General features: G+C 41.0%; 1 protein-coding gene across 1 annotated transcript in view; it reads right to left on the reverse strand.

Moving 5' to 3' along the window:
- The window catches only part of st6gal2a (ST6 beta-galactosamide alpha-2,6-sialyltranferase 2a), a 64,966-nt gene that overhangs the window by 28,475 nt on the left and 10,592 nt on the right, over nucleotides 1–25,899 (reverse strand). The window contains exons 2-3 of the mRNA XM_069662912.1: nucleotides 12,765–12,821; nucleotides 11,637–12,674 (exon numbers count right to left, since the gene is read on the reverse strand). Of these exons, the coding sequence (XP_069519013.1) occupies nucleotides 11,637–12,588 (952 nt within the window). The 5' untranslated portion in view covers nucleotides 12,589–12,674; nucleotides 12,765–12,821. The remainder of the gene's footprint in view (nucleotides 1–11,636; nucleotides 12,675–12,764; nucleotides 12,822–25,899) is intronic.

Below are 25,899 nucleotides of genomic sequence, written 5' to 3' on the forward strand. Positions count from 1 at the left end.
TGCACCCTTCATACCCTCTTTGATGTAGAGATTAGAAGACTTTGGGGTGACTCACTTTCTTGAGATTTTCTGGATGGATTCTGTAGCTAAAAATAGCTCTTCGTGCCCCCGCTGTGTAACCTTGTTTTCTTGAGTCTGACCTATTTGAGGTGTTTCAGTCCATCAAAACCTCTGCAGCAGCTTTTCGAGGAGAGTTCTGCTCCAACGCAGAACTTATTAAATTCTTTCACTTACTTATCAAAATACAGACCGACCTTAAAGTGCAATTTGATTCATCATGCAGCATTTTAAACATACTGAGGTTTGACTGCAGCCCTGTAGTTGTTTACATAGATGCAAACAGGGACAAACCAAGCAGTTTAAAATCTTTGCACATGAAATATCTCACATTAACAGGAGCATCTCTCAAGGTCTCGCTGAAGTCAAGACTGAAAGAGAATAAAAGCTGAGCCACATTTTTTGCAGATGACTTCAAAAGGAAACATTAAATACATAAAAGCAGACTGTGGCTCGCTGAAACACGCTCACAGTCATTTGCATATGAATGACTTCTGCCTCACACGCAGTATCTTTTGTCGATAGTCCGATCAATGCCCCAGCACCATCAGCGTGTGTGTGGCAGAGTCACAAAGACAGCAGAGATCGAAATTATAAGCACATCGACATAACCAAAGTGCTCTCTAGTGGCTCGCTCCTGTAACTGATCACTAATAAAGAGAAAACTATTATTGTTCCACTTCTGTCCTTCTCAGTCCTTCACTTCTCACACCAACATGAAATCCTCAGCTTGATGGATGCTCGCAGTAATAATTAGAAACATGTCTGCCTGTGTGTCGATCGATCCTCCGCGGCGGATCCTCCTCCTGCATCGATCCCACACCAGAATGGATGAAGCTACGGCTTTTGATCTGATGCGGCTCCATCACTGCCACAGCTCGGCTGTGAGGGAGCTGATTGGCATTCACGTCAACACGGCAGACTGCACACAGAGAGGGAGCACGCGCTCACTGGCTTGACATTGACTTTGCCCTCCTGCTCCAATATAATACTGTAAACATGTGTGCTCCCTGCGGGGCTGCAGCAGACTGATGGCTTTTCAAGGAGGTGTTCTTAAGGGAGGGAGCGTTCTGTGAGTTCATCCTGAAGTGATGTGTTGTGCTAATGAAGCTTAATAATCTGAGGGTAGATTAAGTTAAGAGATACTGCACGTTATTAATGTTTCACAAAATCTTCAGGAACAAAAACATTTTATGTAAAAGAAAAAAACATGTTTCTTTCTTAAGAGGTATTTTTTTCATATCTTTACCTTTCTTTTATATTTTTTATGGTTTGAACAACTTCCGTTTATTACTTATTTCCCATCTTATTCATTTATCCGTTTGTATTATATTTTATTTTTTATATAATAAAATAATTATAAAAATATAATATTTATTTTTATTTCATTTTATTTTCTTTACTTTTATTTTCATTGTTTGAACAAATTCCTTCTATTACCAATTTCCCATCTTATTTATTTATCATATTTTATTTCTTTTTTTTAAATTGTATTTTTATTTCATTTTATTTCCTTTAATTTTTTTATTTCTATTTTATTTTCATTTTTTTTAAAACTTCCTTTTATTACATATTTCCCATCAGATCTATTTCTTTAATTTTATTTTTATTTCTATCTTATTTAATTTTTATATATATATATAATCTCTCTGTTGGATTTATGGAACTTTATGGCCGTGCAGTAAGTCTGATCTCCAGCTTTTCGGTGAGTTAAATGCTAGTGTTATTGTATTGAAATATTTTTAGCACTAAGTAGCAGGTATACTGTGCTCCTTTTAGCTGCTTGTTAGCCTGTGCAGTGTTTATTTATTTAATCGTCGGTCAGTAAATAGGAGTCAGGAGTTGTCGGCGTTTCCCCGGAGAGATTACAGCGGACCGTAGTGATGAAGAGACCGGTTCTTTTACGTTTCCCGTTACGTGTCGGCTCGCCGCTCTCTCACCGGGCGAGCGAGCAGCGAGTCCGCTACTTCTTTAGTCTGATAACTAAACACCTGCAGTCAGTCACCGACAGAATCTCCTCCTGGGAAAGTCAAACCAGCTCATTCATGATTAATACAGTCTATGGATAATAACCGTTAGCTACGCTGAGGAGCATATAGCCTAGCTTCATAGCCGTAGCTGGCTGATTCATGGGGCCCGCCCATAGAGCTCAGCCATAGGCTGTAGCTCGGTCGCGCTCCGCCTCTTTGCCTGTCTCTAGATTAGCCGTCTCTGGCATTTCCAATATGGCGACCCCCAGCGGCGGCGCAATTCGGGCTTCCAAACGCTTCTTCAGAAACCAGTGGGTGACGTCACTGAGACTAGGTCCATTATTTATACAGTCTATGGTTATCACTTGTATCCTGTATTTTTATTTCACAACAGTACTGATAATATTATATTTTTTATTTATTATTCTAATATGAAAAGTTAATATTTCTTCTAATTTAATAATATTGAATGCTTTTTGTCCCCATCAATCTGATAGGAATTAAATATACACACAACATGTGAAAAAAAAAAAAAAGGTTTGTAATATTGATTTTTTGACGATGCGCAGATTACTGTTCATTTGTCATCATCAGCAGTGACTCATCATAGTGCCCTTCACATACATGGAGATATCAGACCTTTAATGGAGGTGAGCTTCCATCAGTTTTTCTCTGCTATTGCATCACTGAACAAACTGACTCTAACATGTATTTACGGAGACTCTCGGTCTTTCTCTTTGTTTTTATCTCTTTGAACTGGCTGTAAAAACAAATCTCCCTCTGGGACAGTAAGGTCTAAATCTCTACCTAAACCTTCAGCTCATTCTGTCACGAGTCTTTACGAGTCTTGTTAAGCTCTGAGGGAAACGTGTCTCTTACATCAGTGTTGTTTTTCTCTTAAATACAAGTGCGTGAATTGTGTTACATAAACTTCCTTTATGGGATGTTTTTATCAGCTGACTATGAGATCACTACACTTGATGTTCTTTTTGAATAACATGCTGTGCCTTTATACTGTTCATAATTAAACAGATGATGGAGCACAATAAGTCCTCTCATTAATGCTAATAGAGAGGTCCACTCAGCCTCTGCTTCACTGACATCAATTATGTAACATGGCACGGTTCCAACATGTGGAAATGTGTCCAAAGAAATTAACTTCCAGATTTTTTTCCCCTCGTAGAGCCACTGATTCTCAATCTTTCCAGTGTGACCCTTTAAAAAGAATCGATGCCCTGTTCATGACCTCCTCTACAGGCTGCAAAGCTTCAACGCTGTGAAGTTTTCCACAAAAAAATCCCAAAATAACCTAAAATAAGAGCAGTAAAAAACTGCTTTCCAAAAATTTTACACAAGACTAAAATGATTACATGACTCAAGTCTTATAAATAATAAAATACATAAACTTAATTATATCTTTCATCATTAAAAAGTGTTTATTTTCTCCTTGTGTATTCCTCTGTGTACGCTACACTAGCACAAACTGAAAACATTCACCCAAGCCTCAAATAAACAGCTTCGATTTTCACAGTCGAAGAAGAAAACAGTTTGACCTTCAGATGTCTGACCTTTGAGCCTCTCTGTTTCTCAAAGCTCGCACTCTTCTGAGGAACCACCTCCTTAAGACCATCAGTATTGAATTTGCAACATGCAGCGCTCGATTCTCCACCATTTCCCACAACACTTGTTTGGTGGTTTAACCTCAGCCTGACCATGATCAATACTCTGCCCTCAGATTGTTTCAGCAAGTGTCTACTTCCTGTTTCTCTGTCTGACAATTCCCATGAGTCAAAGACACTGTGTGGCAGTGTTTAGCAGCTGTATCATCGTGCAATATAGTAAATCACAATTTTCTAAAGTGTTAGATCTTCACAAGGATGCACCCTTTAAGCATTTTGTTTGTGGTGCCTAACCAAAGTCATATACAAACGTTGAATACCAAAGATAAATAAATTAAGATAAATTTTACTATTTTATTCTGGCGTTGTCAAACAATCATGCTAATGTTACATTAGCATGATTGTTTGACAATGTTGTCCTGAATATCTGTGTTTGTGAATCTGTTCTGTTGGGTATTAAACAGTTGTATAAGTTTAGCAGAAGAAGAAGAAGAAGAAGAAGAAAAAGAAGTAAAACAAAAGAAGACAAAAGGAAAAGAAGAAGAAAAAAGAAAAAGAACTAAAAGATAAAGACAAGGAATAAAATCAAGAAAAAGGAAAAAAGGAAGAAAAATAAAAAGAAGAAAAATGAGTAAAAGAGAAAGAAGAAGAAGAAGACATACTTTATTAATACTCTGTTTTTTACAAGCACACACACACACACACACACACACACACACAGGCCCGGAATACACACATGCACAAACAGAACCCTGTGGACATGCATTAATGGAGAGATTAATACATGTCATAGGGAGTGAGGGGGCTGCACATGGACATGGGCCCCAAGTTTGCTCAAGGACACCTCGACAGTGCCCAGGAAAGGACCTCTCTGGCTACCAGCTGGACCAAATATAGGTCCCTACTGGGACTTGAACCGAACACCCTCCCAAGCCAAGTCCCTACAGACTGAACTACCATCTTTGGGCTTTTTCAAGACTGATAAGAGTGGTCTATGAAAACAATGACCTCCAGCTCCAAGACCAAAATCCCCGTCTACAAAGCGACAGTGATGCCGACCCAACTGTACGGATCAGAAACCTGGACCATCTCCAGTAGGCACCTGAAGGCAGGAAAAGGACAAGTCCTCAAGACCATCCAGCGTCCTTCTTGAAGCCAACATCCCCACCATCACTGCCACCATCGCCCAACTCCAGCTGAGATGAACCGACCATGTCGTCCATATGCCTGATTCTCGCTTACCAAAACAATATATTCCCAGCTGCTCACAGGAGAACATGCTGGGAGGCCAAAAGAAAAGGTATTACGACAACATTAAAATGAATATTGAAAAGTGCTACATAGACCTTCACAGGAGGCGGCAGGAAAGAAACTTGTCTGTTTACTGCATTACAGACGGATCAGAGTGTGTAAAAGATATACAAGTAAAGCTCTCTTCATCCGTCTGTGTAAAACCAGAGAAAAAGGAACAGTCCATTCTGTGCTCTTTGTACTTCAGTAGCCTTTTCTCAGAACTGCCATAAAGCACATGAAGCGTGTGACATGTACAGTAATTACACTGCAGTATTACAACACCATTATTCACACCCTGTCACAGACAGTTCCATTAATCTGCGGCTAAAGAGCTCATCTATCAGTGTCTGCGAGATTAAGCTTGAGCCCACTGCCCCTTTGTTGTTTGATACGGTTTGTTCGTGTTTGACGTGTTACATTTTTCGTCACATGATTAATTGTTTACAGTTCGAGATCAAGACCTCTGCAGCCGAGTCTATTCTGGATTTTTCGCTTTTGTTAGACGCCTCATGTCGCTTTTGTTCGGCCTCCTGTGCAGCTGACACACGGCTACAGGGGTTTGCTTTAAACTTCATATAATTGACCCTGTGTTTTATGATTTAGTTACTTTAAAGTGAGCCACTTTTTCATGTCTGAAAGTGTTGATGTCGACCTCCATGACTAACAAATAAAGCATAGGAGAGGAGGCCAATGTAACAAGGAGGCTGCTGGATGTGTGGAGGTAAATTTAGCAAAGAATCAGTCATGTTTGGCTCAACTTAAATCAAGGCTGCAGTTATTACTGTAATATATTTCCTCTGCCTTGTGTAAGGTTGTAAAAATCAAAGCACAAAAATCAAGGCACATTGAACACTCTGTCCTCTGGAAACGTGGGGAGGAGGTAGAGAGAGTGGAAAGCTTCAAGCTCTAGGAGTTTGAATCTAAGCAGACCTCACCTGGTCCACAAACATTTCCCATCAGGGTGGGAAGGCCCAGCAGAGGCTCACAGGCTCACCTCCCACAACACCTGCTGATCGACTGATCGGGCCATCATTGAAAGCCTCCTGGCCTACTGCTGCACCGTGTGGTTTAGCAGCTGCACAGCAGAGGACGGAAGGATCTACAGCGGGTGGTGGAGGCAGTGGAGCGGGTGAATTGGACCACACTACCACCCCTCAGTGACATATACAGCACACTGGCCAGCTGCGTAGGAAGGTCAGCTGTATTACAAAAGACCCCACTTACCCTGGACACTGTCTGTCCTCCCCCTTCCCTCTAAAAGGATTCCAGACAATTAAAAGAAACAGGCGGTAAGATGTGCTTTCACTGTATTTATAACAATGGTAGCAAGGGTCTGTCTGAAGTGGAATGATTGCTTACTTTATTAAAAATGTTAATCATGGCCTTGTTCCAGTAACATTTCCAACCAGTTAACCCATCAGGCGCCGGAGATTTGTTATATATCAGCAGATGAGGCCCTGCTGGGCACAGGTGGGTGTTCCAAGGCTTTTCAAGTTAGTTCTTGTGCTTACACACTTTGTTATGGAAACGTGTTTTTCATACTTTTTACATAGAAGCTCTTTGTCATTGTCCACATGATCAGGTTTTACAATTTTGTTCTGGACATTTACTTTGTTCTTTTCCTGTGTTTTCTAGTTTTGTGTTTGGATTGACTTTACGTATTGTGTGCATGTTTCTCCAGAAGGACTCTGAAAATGTGGTACAATAAGTGCTTTTAAAAAAGATTATTTTAATATTTGTATGAGAGCTGAAAACTTATCCTGATATATCAAAAATTCAGTGAGTCAATCAAAAGAAAATCAAGTCTTGGGTAATTATTTAGGGCATTTTGGAAATTAAGCAGGAACCGCAATAAGGAGTCTTGTGAATGACTTTATCTACCAAACAACTTCCTAGAAATGTAAACAATAAAGTAACAAAAATTAACTAAACAGTTGCCCAGGAAACACTTCAAAATAAAAGCACTGTGAACAAATGAGGGGGGTCAGAATGCTAGATTGGGCTTTTACTTTGAAAAATCACAACAGAACTGTTACTTTCCATGTCTTTGACATTCTCTACAGGAAGAGATGTTAATATTTATGATATGATATTGTTATATAATACTGCTGTATTGGCTGTATTGGCTGAAGGCTAGGGCTATATTGTATTTATTTTTTATCCTAAAATTTACTTGAAATTCTTAAGTTTGCACTAAAGTTCTCAAATACTTTTTATTTGTCAAGTAATCAATTCACACATGATTATCCAAAAATATGCTTTACCATGTGGTTATTTCATATAGACTCATTATTTGTTCAGTTACAAGACAACATGCTATATAGTGATATATATCGTTATCGAGATATAAAAGCCATATCACCATATCGCCCAGCCCTAGATGCAGCCCTAATTTACATTTCAATAAGTTCTAGCTGACAGATCATTAAAGATAAGAACATATGAAAGAATTAATATATATTCAGTGACATACAGTGCTTCTTTTCTGATATAACATTTAGAATATGATGACTGAAGTCAGAGCAGCATGTTAACACTGTGGACACACAGGGTGGGAAAAAATAACAGAAATACACTTAGTTAGAATGTAATGCCAATTGGAAATGTATGTGTTAATAGTGTTTCTGATGTGACTGAAGATGTTAATGAGCTACTTTTAACCTTTACTATCTCAGTGTCACCAGGTCAGATCTTCTGGCTTTACAACTTTACCCCGGTGTAATTTTGTATGCTTCCACTGGGGGGCGCCAAGTCAGTTATTTCCAAACATTGAAGAATAAAATAAGGACATCTACACAAATTTGTCATACTTTCATTCCAAAATCATATTCTGAAATCTGCATCAAGACAAGAATAAATCTGCAACAAAGCAAAGTTAACAAACAGGCACAGAAGGCACCAGCTCAGGCTGAGGGAAACTTAACAGGATGTCAACTAAAAAAACACTAAGATTTCAAAACTGACACCAGAGTTGAGTCAGAACAATACGCCCTCTAAACCTCACAAAGAGAATATGCAAGGAATTTACTTAAACAATGCTGTATTATCTCCTTCCCATGTTGTCCTGAGGATGTAGTTTTTCAATTCACCACATGATGGCAGCCACACATCACACACACAGCACTATCCATCCCAAAACCTCACTGGATGAGCTGAGGTGCTGCAGCCACTGAGAAACATGCTAATCTAAATGTCAGCCAACCTGCAGGTTTCACAGAAGATGGAACCAATTTCAAATTCATCTTCCAGTGATTTGTCACGACTCAGCGCTGCATAATGTGATGGGTTCTGATGCAGCCTTTTGGGAAGCACGGCAGGGTGAGAAGAAGAAGACAGAGCGGGATCAATGAGGTTTGATTTCCTGTTGAGGCTGAGTATTAATGTAACAAAGTCAGGCTCCTCCAACACTGTGAGGCTGTTCAATAATTAATCTGCTCTGTAACATTCATTTTATTCGTCAAGTCACAAATCTCCCTGCAGAGCAAAATCTCTTCTTAAACAACGGAATAGGATGATGATGACACACTGAACCAACACCCTGATGCTGCTGTTTGACTTAAACATGTGCGTGATTCCCAGGTAGAGGAGAAACAGTCATCAGTTACCATTTTATATTTGACAACTCTATTCTCTTCATAATGACTGTCTGGTTGCGTGTTTGAGGTGTAAAATTGCGTTTTACGAGCGATGTGTGCCCTACGCAGGAAGAACAATGATGTAAGTGTGAGGTTAAAAACACAGACTCCTTGCTTCGCTCGTGAGAATGTGCATATGGGTCACATTATTGGACAGAAACCAAAAACAAACATGACATAATGATGATACATCGACAGAGATTTAGAAGCACCTGCCGAGTTAAAGTCGAAGGCCTGGAGCCCAGAGCTGAAGACTGCCTCTATTTTCTCTGCTTCTTAAAATAAGTTACCACACAGTCGAATGTTCTTCATACTCCAGCACGAAAACAGCAACCAGAATAACGCCTTAATATTCTTTGTTGTGTTCAGACACCATATTTTCCTTGCTGATATGATTCTCATACCAAGATTTGAGTATTGGCCGAAACCTTATCTCTATAAAACATATTCCACGTGGTTAAAGAATCTTTAGGCGAAAGACTTTTGGATTTATGGGTGTTGGAAGTGTTCCAACCACGACAGGAAGCAGAAGTCTCGGTCTTGCAATTCCCTAATCTCTTTTCTGAACAAGAGCTAGCTAAACAGCCCCGAAAAGTTGGCGGTTGCCCCTAGAGACAATAGCTGGTTCCGAGATTAGTCAAAACAAAGTACCACTTCAACATCAGTTTGATAGAAAAAATATAAATTATTATCTTTAACAACAGTATACTACTAACCCTGTATTGAAGTGCTATCATAGTTGTAATGCCTGGCTCAGTACACTGCAGGAATTCCAACCTAAAACCAAGCTCAGCACCTAGTTATAAATTAAGCTAACATTAGCAGCTGCTCGGCTAGCAGCGACTGACTTCTGTGTCCACCAAAGAGCATCAGAGAAAGTCTGATTTTTAATATGAAACCTCTTGTTTTGTTTTCCTGGTTATAATTATCTTATTTTTTTAAATACAGCCTTAAAGAGGTGTAAGGGTAAAACAGTGGTTGATACCATTATGCTAGCTTTGACTTACACAACATGCTTTGCTAGCACCACAGTTATTTTTGCTGTTCTTCTTTGCTGCACTAAAATTGAGTTACTAATGGCAGCCGTAATATATAATGCTGCTATTTACAGTTTTTGAGAAGAAATATGATGAAACCTAGTAACAAACTAAGCTAATGTTAGCGGCTGCTCAGCAAGCAGCGACTGACTTCTGTGTCATAAAGCATCAGAGAAAGTCTGATTTTTTAAAATGAAACATCTTTACTTTGTGTTTTTCTTGGTTATAATTATCATCAGTTTTCAAATATAGCCATAAAAGGTGTAAGGGTATTCTGTGTCCACCAAAGAGCATCAGAGAAAATCAGATTTTTAACATGAAACCTCTTTATTTAATGTTTTTACTTGATATAATTATCTTATATTATTAAATACAGGCATAAAAAGATGTAAGGGTTTTTCGTTGCTAACATTATGCTAGCTTTGACTTGCGCTACACGCTTTGTTAGCACCACACAGTTATTTTTTGCTGTTATTCTTTGCTGCACTAAAACTGTGGTTGCTAATGGCAGCCATACCATATATTGTTGCTATTTAGGTTAATGTTTCGGAGAGGAAGAAACAAGTCTTTTGAAGGTTAATAAATGATGGTATCAGCTGCTTACTCCAAATACAGCATTTAAGGCTGCACCGGAGGCGAACACTATACTAGTATCAGTAATCGTAGTGATGCCTAATATATTAACATAATTAACCTGCACGTAGACACACACTGGCTTTGTACTTGAATGCATCTTTATTTCCGTAAATATGATGCATCTGCAGCTCTTTTGAAGAAGAGCAGGAAGTTGAGGTAACAGTGAAAGAATGCAGCGCTGACTTTTTCCCGACAGCATCACAAGTTAATTCCACTGTGACCACACGTTCAGATGCAGGGTTGCACCAATTGTTTGCATCTCATTTTCTTAAACTTGTTTGCTCTGCTTCTCTTTTGAGGACAAGTTATCTGGGACAGTCTGCGGAACGATGTCAGTGTATAGAGATAATAGAGAAATAAGATTGCATGAAGACAAAATTCTTCACATTAAAGCCTCCGTGAGATTTGAGCAGCTGAACTCACAAGATAATACAAGTAAAATTATACATGATATGAAGAAGCCTGATTGGTTACCAGAGGGGGGTTCTGCTTTTTTCTAGTGAGCCATCTGTCACTGAGTTCACACTCTCCCCACTTACCAAAAAGCTGCCAACGCCTCCAAACCAACAGCACGCACACACACATTGTAATGCAAAGACATACTGTATAGCCTACTAGGCACACATTCAAACCTGCTCACAGTCAGCTTGACAAGCTAATCAGTAAATGCGGCACAGAAATGAGAGCAAATGCAAATCATTCAGCTGCAAATGTGCAAATGATGTTTGTTGACCTTTAAGATTCAAGACCTTAGCGGGCAACTGCTCAAAGCAGAAGAGAAGAAGCTAGAATCGATAATGTTGATTTCTTATACATACAAACTCAATTTTTTAAGTTTAACTGCTCGTTAAGGCATGTCCACATAGTCAAGACAATCTGCCCTATATTTACAGTATATATAGATATATATAAATATATATATATCTATATATATATATAAATATATATATATATAGATATAAATATATTAACATGGATCTTCTTTTTAGATCTGTTCTTTTCATGTACAGCTTTTCTTAACATGTACAGTTCTTTTATGATGTTAAGCTCCTCTTGAAACAAACAGCATATTTAAAAATCCTGGTCTTTCAGCACACATGTTTGGCTACAGCGTGTCATCCCTCATCTTTTCTTCTGTCAACTACAGGGCTGCTATTATTTTAAGTTTTTCCAAACAAAATGCCTGAGGTTAAGCACTGATAAAAACACTATATTCTTTCCTTTGAGGATTATGAAAGAACACTTTTTTTATTAAACAAAACAAGAAATCTTAAATAAGTAAAGAAGAGTACAAATCTGAGCACGCGTTGGATGCCAGATTCTTTTAGAATTGAGGTTTCGCACCCACCGCTTGTTGCCTTTTCCCAAAACCTTTATTTTTCAACTCACCAATTTCTTTGCCCAGTCCGGAGCGCAGGATGGCACCAGCCGAGGTGACCACGGCACAGGTCTTGAAGCTGCTCTGGTCCAGGGCGTGAGGCGGAATAAGACGAGCCCACCCGAGCGAGGAGAAGGGCTGCTCCGACCCGTCCACCGTCCTCAGCCTGGCCTGAGCTTTCATTTGACACAGCAGCTCCTTGGGGCTCTGGGCGGCCCTGCGATGCCCGCTAAACGTAACGTGGTGTTTGTTGGCGCTAACGTAGTCTTTCATGGCGCGCTGCAGCCGGGGACTTAACATGCCGGCGGACACGCGGCCTCGCCACAGCCTCTGCACCACGGTGGCTGACTTAGAGAAGTAATATTCCTCCAGATCAGAGGAGTCACCTCCTGCTCCCCTGCCTGCTGCAGTCCTTACTCTGTTTCCTAGCTCTTCTTCTTCATTGTCCCTATCATCTTCTTCTTCTCCTCCATCGTGGTTGTGTGCGGCGCTGACATGGTTCTGATACTCGGTGGTCTGCGACGTTTTCTCTCGACTCTGGACTATAGGGTTTGAGTGAGAACCAACATTTTCTGTACCAAAGGAAGACCAGGCAGCCAGGTTCTGCTGGTCCAGGTAGTCCTGCTGGCTAGCTTCCTGGCTAGCATAAATGGCGTAGGGGGCGCTGTTGGGGCTGCGGCTCACTTCAAGGCTGAGATCTGGGGTCGTGGAGCTGGCAGAAGGCTGTGGCTCGGGCTCATCTCGGGGGTAGGTTGTAGTTAAGGTTGTATGCTGCTGATGGGTGCCCTGTATGGAGGCCAGGCGGCGCGTGTCTGGGTGCTGGGAGAGCAGAGAGCCAGCAGAGGTCAGGGGCTCATTCACACGAGCATCCAGGAAGTAAGAGAGGAGGGCGAGGAAGAGGAGGCCCCAGGCTAGCATTCCCGCCAGCACCAGCCTCCGCCACTGCCTCATGCTGGACTTCATCACCTCTCACTCACATGCACGCCTGTTCAGCTGGCCCACCAACAACAAATCCCCACAGGACGCAGTCCAGAGGTCAGCTGGAGGGCCTGTAAAAAAAAAAAAAAAACACAATGAAAGTTCAGGGTAGAAAGTGAGGGAATGTTGGCTAGTAAAGTCTTTTTAGACGACACACTTACCTCAACCGATGCTTCAATTACTTCATGTCCGTGTGTCCTCGGGGATACAGCAGGACCCTGAGAAGAGGAGTGGTACAAATTAGTTAGGCTGAAGAGTGCACATGCATACATGAGGCGGTGTGTGCATGAAAAAACACTGCAGCTCCCACAGACTCGCTGCAGGGAAACACCTCCTGCAGGGCACAACTTGGCTGCTCTCCACTCACAATAAAAATAAGGAGACTTTTTTTAGGGCTGGAACTGTCTATTAAGTGGAACCAAATTTAAAGCTTCCCTCAGAAAATCTGCAGCACTTAAGACACAACGAGAACATAAAACAGCTGGTTTCAAACGTTATCCGACAACAAAGATCACACAGGATATTAATTTTGCATTCATAAAATACTAACAAATCAGCAGGGTTTAGGCTGAGGACCCAACTTCACCTTGATGCACACTTGGGTAAAATGTGTGCCCGAAAGCTGACTATGAAACTTACTTCAGGCTGTGTAGCAATGAGGTCTAACTTATTGCAACTAATTGGGCAGTTTCTCTTAAGATTTCTGGCTTTTTGCATGTTTAAAAAAGTAATCATGACACTTTGCACTCCTTGTTTCAGGTGAGGTGATTCATCTCCAATATAAAACACGTTTATTCTGTTAATACGTTGGGAATAAGCAATCCAAACATTGGTGAAGAAGTTTCTTATTGGTTTTAAATCATAGCCTGAATTAAACACGTGAAAGCAGCATTTTGGCAGTTGCCATCTTTGTTTTTTTTAAACCAGAGACCGTATTTGGACGTCAGAGTGGTTATGCATTGTTATGTCTACATCCTGGTTGACAGGTCACCCTGCAGCAGCTCGTCAATCACAAGGTAGCCACGCCATAAAGTGTGTCCAGCTTTCTTCTCTATTTTTGTCTAAATGGGACTATAATTTACGCTGCATTGACTTGAAACTAGTAATTGAGACAATAAACTTATTTAAAAAATGTTTACTGAGGGAATAAATCAACTGACATGCCGGCTCATTAGCCCCTTTTACACTGTTACGTTTCGTCTTCTATGTGTCAATGCATGGAGGCGGGATGGTGGGGCGAAGTCGCTCCGCCTCTGAGCCTGCATCAGAGACAGTAACAGAGGCGTCAAAGAGCCGCACACTTCAATGCAAGTGGAGGAGCCGGCAGGGCATAACAGCGCCGTGTGTGTATGTAAAGCATGTGCTGTTTGTTTACACAATGCGCACATTTTGGTTCCGCTTTGTCAGAACACACACTGGGGCGGCTTTAAGTCGGCGGAATTGCAATGTAAAAAAAGGCTGTCCTCTTATCTGGTTGTCCTAAAGTCTGTCTCTTTTTGCAGCCGCCCCCTGCTGGCCAATTGAAAGTAGGCAGGTTTGAGACGCTTCGGCATTGGCTTCACTTTTGGAACAAAAAAAACATATGTCCAGTCTATGATTCAAATAACATATAAGTGATGTAGATAAAAAGATATACACCTGCTCGATTACCATTACTTCTAGTTGGCTTGTCAGTATAAAAGCCCCTGTTCCTGTGCTGCGCTAAAAAGAACATTTCACATGTACACCGACAAGTTGTCTTTGCTCATTTAATTGCTGAACCAAAAAAACATCATCATTAAAAATAACACTCTCATTATCAGCCTGGCTTCCTCTAATGCTCCTGAGTACAACACCTCAGGTTCACTGATGGCTGCAGAGTGAAATACACAGCAATGAAGGTAAATAAATGAAGCATTAAATTGCCTCACATCAGAGGACTACAATCCTCTCAACCACACGTAATTATGAGCTTTGGTCTCTTAATGTGGAAGCATTTCTCTCAAGAGGGTGGCAGGGTGAGGCAGGCGAGGGGGGGAAAAAAAGCTCCTGAGTGTTAAGCCTACTCTAGTCCTAATTACAGCTTCCTGTCTCTGGTGCTGCCGGGTCCTGCAGAGAGCAGCAAGAGGGATCTCAAGTGGTCCCCCCCCCTTCTCCCTTTAAACTCAGACATCCAGGCCTCCTGCCCCGAGGGCCACACAGGAGGGCAAAGCTCATGCACTGACCCTGGTTAAGCAGGAGGAAATCAGCAGGGAGCAACTGGGCCAGAGGGAGCGGAGACCGTAAGGGAGAAAGAAAATAAAGACACTCAGACAAACGCACATCTGCAAAAACACACGACAATATGATTACTGTCTGGGAAAACTTGTTGAATGCCTGAAGGCCTGAAACGGGTTTGCTGTGCAACAGTTTCGGTATGTCTGCCAAGCTTGCGTCAAATGTGACTCAGTGGAAAGTCACCATTTACACCTGGAACTAACAACAGCAGGCCTGGCGCACAAAAAACTACAAAAACAAGCTGGAAAAACGCACAAATACAATGTTGTCATCAAGCAAATGCCATCTATATGCACCACTGCTGCCCCTCATCCCCACTGTAGATATGTGTGTGCGTGCACGTGCGTTCATGTGTGTCCCCAAGGCATGCCGTGCATGTATTTGCGTGCGCAGCTAGCTTGCCTCACCTGGCAGCAATCAGGATGAGTGCTTCAGTAACTGCGGCGAAACAACATAAATGCGTGGCACAGATGGAGAGGCGGGGGTGGAGGACAGAGCCAGTCTTGTGAGGGCTACACAAAGAAGCAGTACAAAACGGAAAACATGGAAACGAGACGCTGCCAGGAAGCAAAAGGACGACTAAATGACTTGGTGGGAGTTAAAGCAGGAGACGGAGACGAGAGAAGGAGTCAAATAAAAGCATTGAATGTAAAGAGCAAAGCCGGCATACAATGAGAACGTATGGTGAAGCTTTTGTAGTCAGGCAGAGGAGATGTGGGTTAAATGTTTGAATGACATTCACCCTCAGGGGGATAATTATGGGGCTTGTGAGCTGCATGAGAGGAAAAAATAGAAAGAGAGGTGAACAGAGAGGAGATGTGGTCTGTTGGGAGTCACGGATGACCTCTCAGTGCATGTATCAGCTACAGCCTTACATGGAAAATCAGGTGGGGCAACAGGAAATTAGACCCAACCAATCAGAAGGCTTCCTCTTCTGTCGGGGCAAAGCTGAATTTGCAAATTATTATTTCCATAAATTGACGCTTAGTCTGAATGTCAAAAAAAAAATTGTCATACATACACATGTTGCCATAACAACACAGGAAGTAAATGAGTCTGACTTTTCCTGTTAATGACTGCTAAATTGTTTTTCGTTTATATGCACACATAAACATCTGGTTTACTGTTGTTGGGGATATTTTGTCAGTCAAAGTAATTATTTCACCTTTGTTAAGTTAATACACAGTCAATAAAGTTTTTATTGGAAGTCACGTGACTGTACAGTCTGGAAGCTAGATGCAGCGCAGACAGAGAGAGAGAAATAGCTGGTGAAATCGGTCATCTTTTATGATCCCAGCTCTCATTTTTCGGCTGGTGAACACAGTAGAATTTGAGTTATGAAAATACTGTTTTACTTTATTTTATAAGGGAACATACAGACACAGGCCCTGTGTCTCAATCCAGGGGCTGCAGCCTCCGAGGACATTCATAGCCTGCGTAGACCGCTAAAGCCGAACTGAAATGAGACGGTCTGGTCTACAGAGGATTTCCTGTTTGCACCACCATCCGCCCTTACCCTTGCATCACCAAACGACGCTCCTGTTGCAACAGGTAGCTAGCGGGCTAACTAGCTAGCATAACTAAACTCACGTAACTTAACCTATTATTTTAAAGATAATTTGTTCGTGTTTCATTTTTCTTAACATGCGTATCTCTAGCTATTGGATTGATTTGAAACCAAAAACTTTGACATTTAAAAGCGTATTCCTCGGCCGTCTAAGAGTTTGCTATCTTGTTTGAATTGGCGTGCACTGATGCACCCGATGGATCCTTCGTGGCTCGGAAAAAGGACACATATGTCGGCCGCATCTGAAGGAGCCTTCGAATTGGGACAACCTTTGATGCACCGCTGTGACGCGATCAGCCTTCAAATATGGCCTTCGAAGGATGCAGCCCCTGAAATGGGACCCAGACAGTGTTTGTTTCATGTTTGAGCTTTGATCTTTACATTGTCTCATTTACTGCCTTTCATGGTGTTCCATGATACTTCTATGAAGAATAAGCGTGAATGTGGACTCCAGTAAGAAGTGTGGACACTTTTATGACAACTGCTTACAAATCCTCATATATTGGCTAATGTTAAGCATTTCTTTACTACGATGGCTTGATGAAACAAACAAACAAACAAACAATTAATCTGTCAAAGAAGTTGAATTTATAACAATTTAAGATTTTTAAAATGTAGTCTGCGTTATGGTAATTAGTCGAGTTAAAAGTAATGATTTATTTATGAATCATGTATGAAAGGTCAGCTAATACTGAAAATGATAATTTACTAAAGCCTAAAGCGACACATTCAAATTACTTTTATTATATACTCATTACGTTTTTCATGATGTAAGACAAAGAACTGGCATTCCTTGAAAAGTGAAATAAAGAATAATTAGATTTTGTGGGAAATGTGTTTTTTTCTCATGTCTGTACAATAAATTTGAAGCTAGAGCTAGCAGCTTGTTAGCTTAGCTTAGCTTAAACCCTTGAGACATAGGGCAACAGTTAGCCTGACTATGTCCAAAGGTCAAGAAGCACTCCTATCAGCAAGTCTAAAGCTAACTAATCAATGAGACTCATTCAGTAATCCAGTCAAAAAAAACAGAGTCAAACCAACATGTTTTGGCTTCAAAGTGGATTTAGAGTAGAGTCTCCACTGGTTTCCAATTTTTGCTTTTGTCCAAAACAAATGAATAAGACATAAAGTGTTAATTGGTGAGCATTAGAGGTGCTGGTAGAAGAACGGTTCCCCCATTGTGCCGAGTTGGAGGTAGCTCCAAACCTAAGTCATGTTGTTTTTAGGCTTTATCATTTTAATTGTAGTGATGACTATCAAATACTTTTGTGTTTTTATTTACCACTCGATACTTCTGTTGCTGATTTAAGGCCTTTATATTTTCTGAAATAGTAAGCAGCTGGTTTTGCCCGAGGCCTTTCCCCCACAGCGTAGTTAATGCAGTGTTTATACAGCTGTTTAGATTCTCCAAAGAGGGACATTCCATCACTTGTCTACGTGATGGACATTTGCCTTGAGATTAATCATGTTCTGCAGGCCTTTGTCATCAAACGTTACAGGTTACCGTCAGTCAGATAAAAACAGGGCATGAAAGGTGATGCACAGACTTTCAGGGGCTGCAAACCTGCACTTGTTCCGGGGAAGTCTGCGAGGGCCTAGGGCTGTCCACATCCACAAATCAACAACCCTGAAAGGAGCCTGAAGCGGACTTTCTGAAGAACACAAGCTGTACCCTGTGAGACTCCCCTCAGTTCAAAGACATTCTTATGCGTGCGTGTGAAAGAAAGGAACAACAATTATAATATGGCACCATTAATTTACAATGACATTTGAATGTTTCATTGTTTTGAATGGCTTGTTGATGGAGCGAGGTTTGATATTACACAATAGGCAGCCCAAGCTCTGTTTTCATCCACCTACAGTGTGACATGCTTTAGTTCAGGGTTTGATGTGAACAATGGTCTGTCTCTCTGGAGGCATTGGGTTCTACAGACTGTTATGTTTATAGCTACCTGCAACAGCCCTAACTAGTTTAGAGCCACGCTGTCTCCTCACAACATGACGCCATCACACATTACCTACATCTCTTTGCCATCCAATGTTTAACCAAAGTCAGCGCCAGTGGATGTGAGTCTGACATAAGCAATGACAACGCTCCGAACGTCGAGTTCCATGAAGCTAATTCTTATTCCATTAAGAAAAACTTTTTGTGTAAATATTTGAGGTCCAAAGCTTTGTGTTAGCACATTTACGGTATTGATCTGAATATACGATTTTTTGCTCTTGACATACTTATGTAAAAGTGGAGTCGTCTTATATTCGGGGTCTAGACTTTTAAAGGCCAATATGTTCACAACAATAGACGGCGCCACTTATCTGTAAAGCGAGTGTACCCCTCATGTGAGGCCAGCCGTCACTCACAGTTCCAGGGGGATGAAAGATGGAGAGACCCGGTGATCGTCCAGAACAAATGGCTTAAAAGTAGGCAAAGTTAACCAACAACTGAGGCGGAGTAATGATGTCAATTTTATTCTAATTCTTGTCACAGAGTGTATTGTCCGAAATTGGCGAGCCTGAAAAGATCAGGGGCCGGCTGTAACGCCATTTAGCCTCTGCACCATGGTTAAGCTCCTGGGAGTCCCCCCAGAGAAATGCAGCATCGGGCCGCCGAACCGCCGCATCTTAAAAATGCTAACAGAATGACCTAACAGATTGTAACAGAGAAAATCTTACCGTGGTCTTTTAAGCGGTCGCTTCCAAGAGATTGACAGGAGAGTGTGTGAGTATGTTAGTGAAAAACAGAATGAAGGCATGCCCGTTACCAGAGCTGTCATCCAGCTGTTTCAAGACTATAAATAGACCTTACTTTGTTGGTTAATGATTTATTGACATTTTATTTTATTTAAATAAATCTTGAATATAGAAAAACATGATTTTGTTTAAAATTGTCTTTATGAAAACAAATTGGTCTTCAAAAAGTTTGAGGTTTTTCGTCTTGTAATGTATAATATATTATAATATTCTGCCCAATACGGTACTTTCATAATGGTTCAGCATCTTCACATGATTTCATGTGACAATGAACATGTCAAAGAATAATGTATTAACCTCCGCATGGGGAGGAGTCCACAATTCTTCTTGGCAGACATTTTAATTCAATCTGAGTCTAAACTGTCCATAATTTCCTTAATAAAGAGCTTATTTAATTAAGACTATTGTAAAAAAGATTTTAAGTTTATTGTCATCAACATAAGTATTTTTAAAATGCAGCTTAACGTGTGAAATTGACCATATTCACACAGTGGCCATGTCACCGTCATGGTGGGAGGCCCAAATGCTATTATGTCAAACTGCTATTTTTCAGGTTGTAAATAATATAGATTAAGAGTATCTGACAAATCATCACATGGTACCACTTCAGGATTGATCTGAAAAGCACTTATGAGTAAAAATCTGGAGGGAAATCTGGTCAAATTTCAAAGTAAAAGTACACATTTGCTAACACATTAAGTATATCAACAACAGCTAGCATTCAGCCACTTACAAGCTAATATTAGCTTAAGCTAGAAAGTAACGGAAAGCTTATATAACGGTTTAAGGAACAACTGGGACACAATTGTTACACGACACTGTAGGAAGGAGAAATTCTTAGCTAACGTCGGGTTAATTAAGAATTTACCTCCTAGCTAGCGCATTGTCTGTTAGGAAATGGTTGAATGCTAGCGTGCTAGCTGAAGGCAAACTGTAGCTGATGTTAAAACATGTTTTACCTTGAAATATGGCCAGACGACCCTCAACATTTTCATCATTTATCATCCATTCAGGTGCTCATTTATGAGGATATGGTGAATTAATAACAGCTGTATTATATAGTTCATTTATACCAGTTACAAGGTTGAACACAGCAGCACAACATCCTACCAGTACTGAAGCTTCCCACCCAAAGCGTTATGTCAGAGGAAAATGGCCTCTGGTGAATATGATCTGAGTACAAATGCTGGATGGATGTTTCTGCGTCTGCCAGGTGCGTGTGTGTGTGTGTGTGTGTGTGTGTGTGTGTGTGTGTGTGTGTGTGTGTTATAGTTTGGCTGCCGTGCCAAAGCTGTCCCGCTGGTGCATCCAGTAGGCATGTCGATTTTCTTTCTGCTCGTTTCTTGGTGCTTGTGCATCTTTCTGTTATTTACTGCTGCTGTTGTGTCTGCCAGCTGTGTGTTTGTCCGTTGGACAGTGTGTATGTTGCTATCACTGCGTGCCAGGCTATATAATTTTGCCATGCCTCCACCAGGTGCACTGCGTGTTGGTGCCTGTAATTTCGCTTGTATGATTGTACTCCAGTTGCCTATTTTTGGCAAAAGCAGCGTTTCAGAAGCTAATTGTCTTGGCTACGCACACCTGGCTGTTTCCGCTCCTTTAGCATACCCCCACTATGATTGTTTGGCTGTGTTACAAGACTATTACTACCATTCTGAAGCAATCAAGATTACTTTCCGTCTCTGACCCAGATAAAGATTGTTGGAGCATGATTTTACAAGTTAAAATGATAAGCCTAAATAATTAACTGAGGGAAGAAATTGGATTAGAGATTATGTAACGGGAAGGCAGGAGAAAAAGTGCAAATGCAGCAAGGAAAAGCGAGAAAAAGAGAGAAGTTATATTGTTTTAAAAATGGGGATGAGTCTACAAGGCATCATGAAATGCCCTGCATTTATTGTGTCCCAGCTGTACCCAACACACGTTATTAATTTACATTTCACAATTAGAGCAGTCAGCAGCTACAGTACATCACATGGTGCCAAATGGTTTAACGTTCCATCTGTAACATCTACACTTCTCTCATTTCTTCCTCTTCTACATCTACATTTACTCTCAAAACAACGGCTATAAATGGGTTGAATGAATGATAAAAACACCTTTAGTATAGTACAAACCATATAACAGCACCACAGACCTTAGCCTCAAAAACAATGAAGTTGAATGAATACTCCCGTTATAAAACAGGGGTTTTCAAGGTATTATCTGAGAGCACACAACAACAAATGCTTGGTTTTCCTGCATTTTTGTTTCACACGGAAAGAATCCTGACCTCAAAAAACAAGCTAGAAACAGGCTAAGCTAACGTTAGCGTCAGCAATGATGCTGCTTAAAGACAGAAGTGCGGACATTTAACAAACAAAGTGGAAGTAATTTCTGACTCTTTTTGACATATTCGAATCCTTAACTGAAAGAAGACACCCATATAATCCAATGAGAATTTGACGGCAAGCAGCGACACAACAGGTACAAAAAACAACATAAAAACACAAAAGACAGTACATTGACATCGAGAGGTAAGCTAACGCAACTTTAATCAAGTGCTGTGGATGTAACACAAACATTAACTCTTATTATAACGTGCGCGAGCTGTAAACAAACAGCACGTGCTTCACGTACACACGAAAGACTGGATAAAAAGATGGACGACATGACACCTCCTTAAAAGTGAAATCAAAATACACACCAAATACATTTTTCTCAAACGTGGTTTCTGTCATTATAGTTAGTTCTTATGATGATTTAAGACCAAGTGTTCATTTTTCGGACAAATTTATTTTTAATTAGTTATTTGATGCTATAAAAATGGTGATTGACAGCTCTGTTGACCAATACGGCTCCTGCAGCCGATCAGTTCCGGATTAGCAGAGTGGAGGACGATCTGTTCAAGAAAGGTAACAAAGGCAATCACTACAGTCATTGAAGTTTCTATATCTGTGAACGTTAACCTCAGACCAACACAAGAAGCTGTTCTGCTGTTATCGGTAAGTTAAGTGTGTGTTTTGGTTAGCGGTAGTGGGTACAGTGGCTCCACCCGCTGATCTCTACTGCGCAGACTCTGGCTCCAAATGACGTAACTATCGCAAGATGGCAGCGCCCGTCACGGGGGCTGTTTTGGCATCAATTCCGTACAATGAGAGCAGATGGAGGCGCGTCAGCCTGCTGGCTCCGCTGTTTACACTGACGCTGTTTCGCCCCACCATTCTGCCTCTGTGCATTTCACATATAAGACGAATCGCAACAGAGGCGTAATAATCCCGGCTTGAAACCGCAGTGTAAAAGGGGCTACAGTTGTTACTTTTAATCAGTTTTCTTTCCTGATACAATCTAAGGATTGAGTAAACTCCAGGGTAAATGTGAACAGTCAATCATCTTAATCTTCCTGTTTTGTTTTTTTTTTATCTTCAGACCTGTATAAGCGTGGAAACTAAAACTGTAAAACTACATGAAATCAGGTGCAAATTTAAAAAAGCTTGAACACAACATAAAACCCCTCAGCCAAATGCTGCTACAACGAACCAGAAAAGGGTAAATTAAGGGACTATATTTATAGGTATTTTTTATGTAACCACTTTCCTTGAGTCCCAGCATGCACTGCTGCTGCCTGCTGTAATATTCTCAATGTGACGACAGTGCAGGCATTGCCAGAGGTGACCGTGCTGAACTCCAGCCCCTATCTGACCACCAGGTAAAAGACTGAACAGCCCTTGAGGGAAAACGGCCGCACAGCATCGCACAGAAAATTGCTTAGTCCCCTTCAGTTCGCCCTGCTGAGAAAACGGGGTGAAGAGGCCGTGTAATGAATGCTTTAACCAGAGCTAACTTGAAAGTATGTTTAAATAAGTTAAAGAGGTTTATGTAGGAGGGAAAAGGTCTGGCCTTGGCACAGTGAATTCAGACTTAATCACAGGAACATTCTCTCAATGATTAAGCACAAAGCAAATGAGAATTCACAATGAGAAGGAAGAATCAGATTAGGCTAAATAAATTAATCTGTAGTACATAACAGTGGCTTCAAAAGACAAATAGGAAGCATTAAAAGAGTCTTACGAATAAAGCAGCTGATGTCCGAGGTATTAAGTCCCCAAACTCAGGCTGCCTCTGCAAGAGAACACGCTGTCTTCTCTATCCAGCACGCTGCATGGCAATACTGTGCACGTTCCCTCAAATAAAACACTGACCAAAGGGCTTGTTCCTCATAAAATATTGAGCCCACAAGAGTGGAGTTGTTCTTCGTCTAAAAATATAAAGCTGTTTTCCTTTAATATTCACCTTGCAGCTGTTCAAGCAGATAGAAACTAATACATCACAGTCAGGTTATAAAGAGGCAACAAGGCGAGGTCCGCTAAGCGTTTTCAGACACACAGATAGAAGTATGAAGAGCGTGATCAAATGCAAGGACTCGTCTCCCAGGAGTGTGAACATGAATGAACATGAATTAAATGCAAATGCCGAATGTGTTCTTTGTATGAAGAGTGAGGAAAAAAGCCCATTTTTCAGGTTTTCCAGTACAGTGTTACATGAGGGAGACACAATTAGAAAAAGGCTGCAGTTGGAAATAGAGGTGGGTGTAGGGTGGGTGTGTACACCTTCACTACTGGGGCCCAGAGTTATTTCTGAACCGGAGCTAGAGTAGAGTGGTTTTTGGGTTACCACAGCCAGATTGTGCTCCAGCTAAAGACCCTATGCTGTTTTTAGAAAGACAGTAGCTCTGCGTGAAAGAAGGCAAGATTATCATTCATTATCATCAAGCCAGTCTGTACGAGAGGCCTGGGATGTCAACGCAAGGGGCTGTGGTAGAAAACATTGTCCAGCAAAAAAGTGGAACCTTTTGCAAGGTGATTTATAAATTACTCCAATAAATACGAGTGCAACGTCCTGATGGATTACTTAGTCATTCCTGTATTTCAAGGGTTGGTTTCGTAATCACATGGAAATAATGAAGACGTTGTTCCTCGGCTTCTACGTATTGGAAACAAGTCCTGACAACCCTTTAAAATTGCATCACTGAATGGGGAAGTTGTTTAGACTAATTTGTATTTTCCACGTTTTCGTCAAGTTGAAACCATAGATTGTATAAAAGGATATACGACATGACAGCAATAAAAGTGAAAGCCCCCTGCTGACTGGCTGCAGTACAGGTCATGAAGCCCGCCTCCTCCATGTTAACAGATGGGACATGAGTCAAACTATAAAATCAAAATACACGTCAAATACATTTTTCTCAAACACGGTTTCTGTCATTATAGTTAGTTCTTATCATGCTGATTTATGTCCAAGTGTTCATTTTTTTGACAAGTTTACTTGTAATTAGTTATTTGATGCTGCAAAAAACATGATTGACAGCTCTGTTGACAAATGCAGCTCCTGCAGCCGATCTGTTCTGGATTAGCAGAGTAGAGGAGGATCGGTGAGAGGAGACGTAAATAAAATAATCACTCACTGAAGTTTACATATCTGTGAACTTCTGCTTCAGACCAACACAACGCTGTCTCTGGCTCCAAAAAATGTCACCAGAGCAAGATGGCAGCGCCCACCTCCGAGGGTATTTTGGCTTCAATTTTGTACAATGAGAGCAGATGGAGAAGCCTTATCCACCTTTACATACAGTCACTGGTTGAAACTAACATTTAGCTGCATCAAAAAGATATACAATTTGTCGTCTCTGGATTTCCAATCCCTGAGTTGGAGCAAATATTCATTAACCAGCAAACTGAACACTTGACTCTCTCTGTCTTACCTCAAGATCCGAGTTGTAGCAGAGGGAGACCTTAGGGCCTTTATCACATCATATTTGGATGTCCACTCGCAGAAAAGGTCCAGCAAACCGGTCTCTAGAGTTTGAGCTTTAAGAGAGAGATCAAGGAGGCAGTGCGATACAGTCAGGCGGGTTTGGCAGGAAGATCACCTCACCTTCGACTGTTGACTCTCTCTGACTAAACTTGTAACTGTAATTGTGTTTTGCCTGAACAACCATAAAGGGGTGGAGATACTAACAATTACGACGCCCTGCCCAGTTTATGCTATCTTTATACAATCCAGTAAATAAACTGCCATCCGTGACTCAGAGTTCATACTCCACTCCTGAAATTCCAACTCTCAACTTTGAATTAATTACCGTTCTGACAGGGCGACTGTATGGCGGCTGTGTGCGCAGAGGAAATCATAAATTAATCCCAGGGCTAGACGACAAGGTGCAAACTTGTGAAGCAGCTAAGGAGCGTTTAATCTCACCATCTGAACCGTGATGCACGAGGAAGAGATCGCACAGATGGAAATTAACCATCTTATAAACACCCTTCTTACACGCTCAGTTCTGACTTAGAGCAAATTAAACGTCTATATGAAAGGTATCTATCTGAGCCTACTGCAGTTTAACCCTAGAAGAGTTGTTTTTAAATGCAATCCCAATTAAAACTGAGGCATTGATTTTACGCCATGTTTAGGGACTGCTGTGATATAAAAGCTGTAATCTGTCATGGTACGACATACAGCTGCACTTTCTTCCATCATGTTGGGATGGAAACTTGATTGCAGATCAGACAAGAAATACGAGACACGAGCGAAGACTTATTGAAACAGGACCATCAGAAGTGATAAAACGGAGCTCAAAGCAGAAGCAGATGCACGGATTAAATGAACCGCGTCTCTCTCTCCTAACTTAATGAACCCCTTCCCCGCTTCCCCGCTTTAGCCTCAAGAGGCAATGAGGTTATTACCGT

This window comes from Semicossyphus pulcher, unplaced genomic scaffold (assembly GCF_022749685.1).
Source record: "Semicossyphus pulcher isolate SPU_LCO1_2020_fin unplaced genomic scaffold, fSemPul1.0.p SCAF_15, whole genome shotgun sequence".
Taxonomy (NCBI): Eukaryota; Metazoa; Chordata; class Actinopteri; order Labriformes; family Labridae; genus Semicossyphus; species Semicossyphus pulcher.